This window comes from Alligator mississippiensis, chromosome 8, assembly GCF_030867095.1.
Source record: "Alligator mississippiensis isolate rAllMis1 chromosome 8, rAllMis1, whole genome shotgun sequence".
Taxonomy (NCBI): Eukaryota; Metazoa; Chordata; order Crocodylia; family Alligatoridae; genus Alligator; species Alligator mississippiensis.
Window position 1 is genome coordinate 11,334,425 of NC_081831.1, and position 9,244 is coordinate 11,343,668.

The 9,244-nt window shown below is 50.4% G+C and overlaps 1 protein-coding gene across 1 annotated transcript; it reads left to right on the plus strand.

The window, feature by feature from the left end:
- The first annotated feature begins 2,888 nt into the window (after window positions 1-2,888).
- Window positions 2,889-9,004, plus strand: LRRC59 (leucine rich repeat containing 59). The gene is made up of 7 exons (XM_006258647.4): window positions 2,889-3,101; window positions 3,295-3,354; window positions 3,757-3,915; window positions 4,277-4,381; window positions 6,227-6,299; window positions 7,069-7,242; window positions 8,240-9,004. Exons 1-7 carry the CDS (start codon window positions 2,982-2,984, stop codon window positions 8,482-8,484), a joined length of 936 nt encoding a protein of 311 aa, XP_006258709.2. The 5' UTR covers window positions 2,889-2,981; the 3' UTR covers window positions 8,485-9,004.
- Window positions 9,005-9,244: the final 240 nt, after the last annotated feature.

Below are 9,244 nucleotides of genomic sequence, written 5' to 3' on the forward strand. Positions count from 1 at the left end.
TACGTTCGGGCTCGTACAGGGCATCTGGGTGAGGCTGGCCTCTGATACAAAGGAAGTCTGACTAAATGATCCAACAGGTCCTTCTGGCCTTCCTTTCTGTGCAATCTTCACACTATCAGCCTTGAGGGAAGCACACAAGAAGCGGTACCCTTTGGCCTGCTTCACACGGCAAATCTACTCTCAATCATTAAAATGCACAGGGCCAAGATTTGCAACAGCCGCCAATGCTTTGGATGCCACCCCTGAAGCAGCTTAAACACCAGGCTGAGTTGCAGAGCGTGCAGAGCACTTTCTGAAATTCAGGCCATACTGAGAGTGTCTCGAGTTGAAGCATTCGGACCATTAGTTGCTGCAGAAAATCTGCTCAAAAAAGTTTGATTGTGCACTCACACTCCTGGGACTTCTCAGAGGTTACTCCTAATTCACACCACTGTAACACAGAGAACAAATTTGGCCCAGAGTGGAGCTTAGCGGGGGCCAATTTTTTTGGCAGACCTGCCACAGGGTAAGCCCTGCACCCTGCCTGAGTGCTACTCTGGTCCCCTGTCCCTAACTAGTCTGTTGCTCTGCTTTCTGCTCCCTGTCCTGTCTATCACTGTGTTCCCTCTCCACAGGCTGATCACCCCTGGTCATCCCTCTGTTCCTACCCCCGCTCCCTTTTCCTTATTAATCCCTTTCCTGGCTCATTCTCTTTCACAGCAGTATTGTGTCCTGTTCTGCAGTCTGGATACTAGGCTCCGATCCTATGAATATTAATCCACGTGGATAACTTAACTCACAAGTCAGTCCTGTTAAAAAAAAAAGAAGACAAAAGAATACATTTATGCGTGCATGTGATTGTGTGTAGGGCTGGAGCACTGGATTGGTATCGTGTATATATTGATAAAGCACACATATCAGTTATCAAAATTATATATTTTTTCATTTACATGAACAAAAGTGCCGAGGGCATTCCTACCACAAAGGAAAACACAGTTCCCAATCCAAGGAGCTGGCAATAAATGCCTAACAAGCAACAGTGATGTAATCCTGGTATTACTTAACCAGCCTGTGCTCAGATCATCAGGTTGTACTGTGTGAATCCCAGTTGGGCATGAAATGAGGTAATATGCAGAAATCTGTTTGATTTTGCTCCTCTGGGGAAATGAGGACAATGGTTCAAGGCTGTCAAAGTGGTGACACTATGAATGAGATTTTTCCCTGCGTTGCATAAGATTTTAAATCTCTCTTGCAGAAAGCAGAGATCTTAAAATATGCTGCCAAATTCATTCCAAGTCAGGAAGACTCAGCAGATCTACTTGAGAATGATCACCTGTGACCTTGTATCCTGCTGATAAGAGCCAAGGGCCCTTGGCCTAGTACAAACTCATAACCCAAAGTCCTGGACTCCAGATATTCTCAGTACTCAGCAGCACAGCAAATCAAACATGCCTTTTCCTTAGCTTAGAGGTACAGGGCCTGCTCCTCCTCCCAGGGATGGGCACATTTGCCACATGCACAGGTCCTGTACTGTTCTGCCTACTACAGATTTGGACCGTGGTCATCCTAAGCCTGGAGTAATGCTGCAGGCAGGGATACAAGGCTCTGGAAACTTGCAGCTGCTTCCAAAGTATCAAGGGAGGTTAGATGCAGCTTTCCTTCCCTGAGGAGTGTTTATTCTGAACTTGCGTGTTAAACTCCTTGGGCTGACTACCCCGTGGACATAGTTCTCGGTTGAGCTCGGGGCAAGAGAGGTAAGGGATGCTTTCACTTCTGTCACCTCCCAACTGCCCCTACAGTTCAGTGGAGGTGAGAGAATCACAGACACCAGCAGGGAATCAATGGTTGGAGAAACTAATGGCAATGGATGCACCATCCTGCTGTAGCTTCCCCAGTGTTTCTCCCTGGCCTCCAGTTCACTGTTGTGATAGGATACAGGGGAAACCTGGGCTTCCCATGGGTTCCCCTGCTCCTCCCCTCACACCTATGGGCTCTGAAAATCAATGGAGGTATGTGTAAGATGGAGCTATAGTGGTTCCTCTGTGCTTGGGAACCTCAGTGAGAGAGAGGCTGAATTCACCCTCTCGGGCATTGCACTATGCGTCTCTCCCATGGTGAAATCCTTCGGGGGAATTTGCAACACCTCTCTCATGTCCCAGAAGAAAGCAAACAGGCACAGCTACCTTTCATGCCTGGAGGGCACAGGCATGATAACCTCACTGCTATGAAAGAACAGATTGGCTTCACATCCAGTTCCCAAGCCTGGTGCTAAATACATCCAGACCATCCTTTTCCCCTTTGTCATCACCACTCCCAAGCATACACACTTCCCGGACACATGAACCCTTTTCAGACACATTTATCTGACCCTGGCTGCCTGTCACGCGGCCCTCGATGGCTTGCCAAAACTCAGTAAGCGGCCCTCCACCTGAAATAATTGCCCGCCCCTGATTTATTGAGTCTGCAGAAGAAAAGAGCAGGGGGGATTGAACAGCAGCCTTTCGCTCCCTGCAAGGGGTTGCAAAGAGCACGGAGCAGGACTGGTCTCACACAGAACAAGGAGCAATGGCCTCAAGCCGCAGCAAGGGAGGCTGAGGTTGGATATTAGGAAATACTCTCTCTCTAGGAGGGTGGTGAAGCGCTGGAAAGAGGTGGTGCAATCTTCATCCTTGGAGGTTTTTAAGACCCGGCTCGACAAAACTTTGGGATGATGCTGGTGCTGGGGAGAGGCAGATGTGACCTCCGGAGACCCCTGCCCGCCGCTCGCCTCTGATGCCCCGCGCTCAGTACAAGGCTCGATCCGGCTCCTCGCCTGCCCGGCCAGGGGGCGCCGCCGTCCTCCCGCCGCGTGGGGGCGCTGCGCTGCTCTGCGCCGCGCCGCGAGCGCGGGGGCCGCTCCTGGCAGGGCCGCTCGTCGGGCCGAGCCGGGACGTGGACGCGGAAGTAGCTGGCACGGCGGGGGGCGAGCGCGGCCGGATCTGGATCGGGCCCCCCTCGGGACCATGGCGAGAGCCGCCGCCGCCGCCTCCACCGCCAAGGGCGTGAACCTGCGGGACAAGCTGGAGGGCAACGAGCTGGACCTGAGCCTCAGCGACCTGAGCGAGGTGCCCGTCAAGGAGCTGGTCAGTACCCCCCCCCCAGCAGCGAAGGGGTTAATGAGGTCCTCCCGACGGGCGGCGAAGGGGTTCATGAGCTGCCCCACAGGCAGCAAAGGGTTCATGAGCCCCCCCACGGGCAGCAAAGGGTTAATGGGCCCCCCAAGGGGCAGTGAGGGGGTTAATGAAACGTGGCGCCTCTTCCTCCTCCTCCTCCCAGGCCGCCCTGCCGAAGGCCACGGTGCTGGACCTGTCCTGCAACAACCTGGCTGCGCTGCCGGTAAGGGGGGCAGGGCTGGGCTGGGCTCCCTTGTCCTGGGGGGCAGGCGGCGCCCCCGGCGGTGCCCCCGGCGGTGAGGACAGGCCGGCGTCCTGGGGGGCAGGCGGGTTCCCCGGGAGGGCTGCGGCCCCTTCGTGCTGCAGGATCCGGCCCGGCCCGGCCCTGCTTGCTGGCGCCTGCCAAGTCTCCCCTTAGTTGCTGCGTCTGTCTGTTGTAGTCGGCGGGGGGGGGGGGGGGGGGATTGCAGCTGCCGACCAGTTAGGAAAGCAAGCCCCATTGCAGTCTTCTCCGGCCTGTCCTCTGCCTCCTGCAGGGTGCGGCAAAATGCCCCTGCCTTTCTCGGCCGCTCTGTAGTAGCGTGGCTAACAGGGCGGGCGGTTCTGCTCCTGTTTGGGTTTGCAGTCGGACTTCTGCAGTTTGACCCACCTGGTGAAGCTGGACCTGAGCAAAAACCAGCTGCAGCAGCTGCCCTCGGACTTCGGCCGCCTGGTGAATTTGCAGCACTTGGACCTCCTGAACAACCGGCTGGTCGCCCTGCCTGTCAGCTTTGCGCAGCTCAAGGTAAAGCCCCTCTGGCAGGCAGCTACCTAGGCCCTTGGGCTGCAGCTGGAGGTTATTTTTTTTTTTTTCATTCCTTGGAGCTGATTTATCTAGTAAAAACATTTGCTTTCTTGCCAGGACAGACCACTGTGGGACTCTGAGCAGCTGGGGACCTGCGCCCCTGCCTGTAGAAACTGCTGCGCTTCTATTAAAAGTCAAACCCCTGCTGGTTTCCTCTCTCTTTCGTCCACGTGGACACTCACTAGCTGTTGCTTCCTGCTTCGATTCACTTGAATAAACAGCCCTGTTTGCATTTGCTTTTGATCGCTGGCCTCATAGGGGCCTGCAGTCGCTTGATCCGTTCATCTTTTCCCTCCTGTAGAATTTGAAGTGGCTGGACCTGAAGGACAACCCCTTGGATCCCACCCTGGCCAAGGTGGCAGGAGACTGCCTGGATGAGAAACAGTGTAAACAGGCGGCCGTCAGGGTAAGGAACCAGTTCTGGGCTTTATTTGGTCTTCCTTGGATTTTATAGCTGTTGTTTCTCCTTTTCTGGCTTAGAGGGCATCAGTGTGGCAGTTCGATGGCTCTTGGTCTGGAGAGGGAATGAGGAGCCGATCCTTTCAAAGTCAGTGTTAGCTTTGCAAGACCTCAGTACTGCCCCTGACCCTGAATGTCTAGGAAGTCATTTTAAGCAGTGTGTTCAGCCAGGATTGGCACAAGGAATGAGCCTTGAAATGCTGACCAGCAGGAACTAGGAGGTGCCCTCAGTGAAATAATCCATAGGCAGGTTTGTAGGGTGGAGTACAAAAGTCTCTGGAGAAGCAGGGGCAACCTGTGTAAAGCGTGACTCCCGGGAGCTGTAGAGCAGGACAAAAATAGGTTGGGGTTTGTGCTGTTGCAATTGTCTGCTGTTTCTGGAGAGGATTCAGTCTTTGTTTGAAAAGATGGGCAGTCACAAAGAGCATGTAACCACCTTTCAGCAATCAGCAGGGATTGCCTCCACTGAGGGTTGCTCTTTGAGCCCCAGGTGGAGGTACTACTCCCAACACCAGCAAATTGGGCAAGTCTTGGTGCAGCCAGGCCAACAGCAGCAGCTGAGGATCTTACCCAACGCAGGTGGTGTTTAGACCTCTTTGGCAGGTGTACCACAAATTAGCCTTGTACCTTCCCTGAGTGCTACTCTGATCTGCTGCTCTGTTTTCTGTTCCCTGACCAAGCTGCTGCTCTCCAGTCTGTTACATGCCACACACAGGCTGCCATGCCGCTTGTGGTGCCCATGTACCAGGCTGGCCACCCCTGATTTAGATGCGTATCTGCTTTGCATATGTCCTGTTGGGCAACAGTTCCACACTGGGACTTGTCTCTTGGGTTGTGAAATGGAGTGCCTGTTTTGTCATGTGAGTGTTTCTCCGTTATTTGACAGCCATGTAACGTTTTTTCCTTTGAAGCAATCTCTGGTCCCTGTAGGACGGGCCCTTGGATTCTGTGACAACTTTGTGTAATTTAACAATGGGATGCATGTAGTAATCACTCTTCTACTTAACTCAGTGTTTAAGCTCCTCCCCCCCTTGTTAAAATAAACTGATTAAAGACATTACATCATAAAATCATAGAATAGTAGGACTGGAAGGGACCTGTAAGATCTTACAAGTCTGATCCCCTGCAATGGGCAGGAGGTAACTGGGCTCAAAGGAGCTCAGCGAGGTGCTTGTTCAGCCTCCTCTTGAACACCTCCAGGGATGGCGACTGCACCACCTTTGCTGGGAGTGTGTTCCAGATACCCTTACAGAAGATAAGTTTTTCCTTTTATATCTAGCCTAAATTTTTCAACTAGCTTGTGCCCATTGGTCCTTCTCCTCCCAAGGGTTGCCTTTCTGAAGAGTTGCTCCCCTACATGTTGGTGTTCGTCCCTGACATACTTGTAAGCAGCTATCAAGTCACCTCTTAGTCTTCTCTTACTCAGACTGAACAAACCCAGGTCCTGGAGTCTCTCCTCATGGGGCCCAGCTGCCAGGCACCTAATCATACGGGTGGCCCTTCTCTGTACCATTTCAAGCTTATCCACATCCTTCTTGAAATGCGGTGCCAGCACTCATCACAGCAGGCTTGTGTGTTGCCCGTGCACAGATGCATTGAAGCAGTTGGGGAAGAGCTGAAGGTTGTGGTATCAGGGTAGGAGTTAGGGCTTGTCTGTCCTGACTAAGGCTCAAGGTCAGTCCTAGAGTGCTTTCTTCCTCTTAGTTACGCTCTGACTGTTCCCACGCTGAGGTGACCATTCAAAGCACCTCCTGTATTATCTTGTCTCACCTTGTCCTCTTGGGTCTTGAAGGTGCTGCAATATATGAAAGCCATCCAGTCAGAGCAGGATCGCGAGAGGCAGCGGAGGCTACAAGTGGAGCGAGGTAGGTTCCACTATCCCCTCCACCTCAGTACTGCTCTAGGCTGTGTTTGTTCTATGATGATCCCAGCTTCCAAGGATGTCTAACAAGGATTTCCAAATAGCGTGGCACTAAACACCAATAATGTCTGAACTGGAGGTGGTGAAAAGGTTGCGATTCACTGGAGCAGAGTGGGTCTCTCAAGGACCACTTGGGAGGAAGATTTCCCACTACTGCTGCTCCTGGTGAACTGAGTCTAAATGCCGTCTTGCAGGGACACAAGGCAAAGTTAGGCTTCTCTGCATGTTAAATACTTAACTGTTTAGAGATAACAAATCTTTAGTAACAAATTGCTCTGATTTACACTCTACATGTGACAATATTGTGTGTGGGGCTGCAGTGGGAATGGGGAATTTTCAAGGCTCAGGATTTAAAGGATCCTCTGGCAAGAGAGTGGTGGTTTTAAAATTGATCATCTTAAAAAGGAACACTGTCAACATAAATCTTACTGTTTCTGTTTGCCCGTATGTAATATTGGGATAATGCCTCACACTGGTATTATGAGACTGAAAATATTTAAGAAATCCTGCAAGGCGAGAGCTGCTATAGAGCACACAAATGACAGTGGAGGGAAGACTAGCTTGGAGGGTGTTGGGAGACAACACTTCTAGAAAATAAATGCGACTTTGGGTCATTCTTCTATTACTTTACCTTCCTGGTGAGAGAAGGTAAGGGTGGGGATGGACTGAGTGCTCACACTTCAGAGGGGAAAACATTTGCGTTTGATCCCCAGAACTGGAGAAGAAGCGTGAAGCAGAGCAGCGAAAAAGGGAGGCTCAGGAGAGGGAATTGCGGAGGCGAGAGAAGGCAGAAGAGAAGGAACGCAGAAGGCGAGAGTATGATGCACTAAGAGCTGTAAAGCAGGAGCTGGAAACACAAAGGAAGAAAGAATCCACCGAGAGCCCCAGTAAGTTAACAGGGCATTTACTGTGAGGAGCACTGCAAATAGAAGGCACTTTCCTCCATACTTTGAGTGAAGGAGAAATAGATGGGTGGGAACAAGGAGGAGTATTAGCATGGTTGTTTCTATCTGCATGTCTGCTCTGCTCTGCTGTTGACAATGCTGTATCTGTTTTTACACAGTCAATGAAGTAGTCACTTGTTAAGCATGGTGGGAAAAACAGGGCCCAGTGGCAGAGCTGAGACTCTTAGAAGACATGTGCACCACGGGGGGAGGGAGCAGAACTTTTAGCATCTCTGCAGTGGATGACACTGATCTTAAATCATGAAGTTCTACAATTACTCTTGAAAATTATCTCCTCTTCCTCACGATTTCTGGAGGGAGACCTCTTCACATGAGTAATACATATTATCTTCAAGGCTGTCTGATCTCCTTGAATGTTACATGCGACAGCCTTGGGGCCTTCACATACAGGGTCTTCATAAAGTCCTTGTGCGCTTTTAAACTTTAATAACTTAGGTTGTAGGTATGATAGAAACAATCTGTAAATGGCATTTAAAAGCAAATTTATTAAAGTTTTAGGACAACTAGAGTACACAATGCTAGACCTCAACATAACCATTTTCTTCTCACAGCTGATATGGACTTCAATTCTGTTAGCCATAGGACAGTTTACCCTCTTGTCTCAGTTTACCCTCTCGTCTACAGTAGCCATTTTTCATTTGTCAAAAGATCTGAAATAAGAATAAATTTATTACTTATGAAGTCTAGCATTGTGTAGACCAGCCATTTACAGCTTCTATCATACCTACAACCTAAGCTATTAAAGTTTAAAAGTGTACAAGGACTTTATGAAGACCATGTATATTCATGGAATAGGTAAAGCTGGAGTTTAGATATGGGGTACAGCACATCCCCACATAGGCTCATACCTGCAGGCAGAAGCTTTTGTAAACAGTTTTTTCTCCGTGATTCCTCCTTTCCCCATTTCATATCATTGCAGAGCTCTCATCTGCTTCCCGTCCATCGAAGCTGCCCCAGCGCAGGCGTTCGTGGTCCCAGGCGCTGCTGAGGCTGTTGCTCATGCTGTTGCTCTGTGCCCTCTGCACGTTGGCCGTGTGCAGGATGACTGAGCTGCAGCACCAGCCGCTGTGTGTCAGCGTGAACACTCTGTTTGAGGATGTGGTCACTGCCGTACAGAGCCACAAAACCTTGCAGAACATGCTCCACCGGAACTCGCAGCAGTGAATGTGCTACCCAGACACTTGCATTCCCAGCATCTCTGCCGCCATCCGCACAGCCAGAATTCCTATGGAATCGTGTCCCGATGAAAACTGCTTTCAGTCAGGCAGCGCTGGATTTGCTGGTCCACTCCAAACAGCAGAGCCTCTGCTCAGGTCATCTTTGCTGTGCATGTCTCAGCTGGTCTGCATTTCCCATTGTTTGCCCACATTAACTCAAACTTGTTAACATTTCCTTCTTCCCTAGATTGTAAAATGGCAGTCTACAGCAGAGTGAGGGAAGGCCTTAAGCCTTCCTCAGGCTAACTTTGGCTCTCCAGTGGAGGTTCTTGTCTTGCCACTATGTTTATTGATGAAACCCTCTGCTAAAGTCTGTGCTGGTATGGCTGAATTGGGATAAGAGTGTAGGTGGACCCACTCCAGGACCAGAAGTCTGTAAGAGGGCTGTGTATCAGTACATCAGTGTGAAAGAGGTGATGTGTTATTGGAACAAGTCGACGGTTTTCAATATAACAGTTTTCGCAGCACTCTGTCTGATTGATATGTGTGTTGCTTACACACTAGGGTTTTACTGTGCTTCCTTTGTACAAATATTTTATCACTACAGTATAGTGGAGGCCCTCACTTAGATTGGTGCCAACACATTGGGTAGATGAGGCATGCAGAATGGTTTTCTTCAAACAGCAGTAGCACCCTTGAAAAGTAGGGGTGCACCAATAGAGATTTTGGGGGCTGATACTGATAGCTGACATTTAAGGAGGCAACTA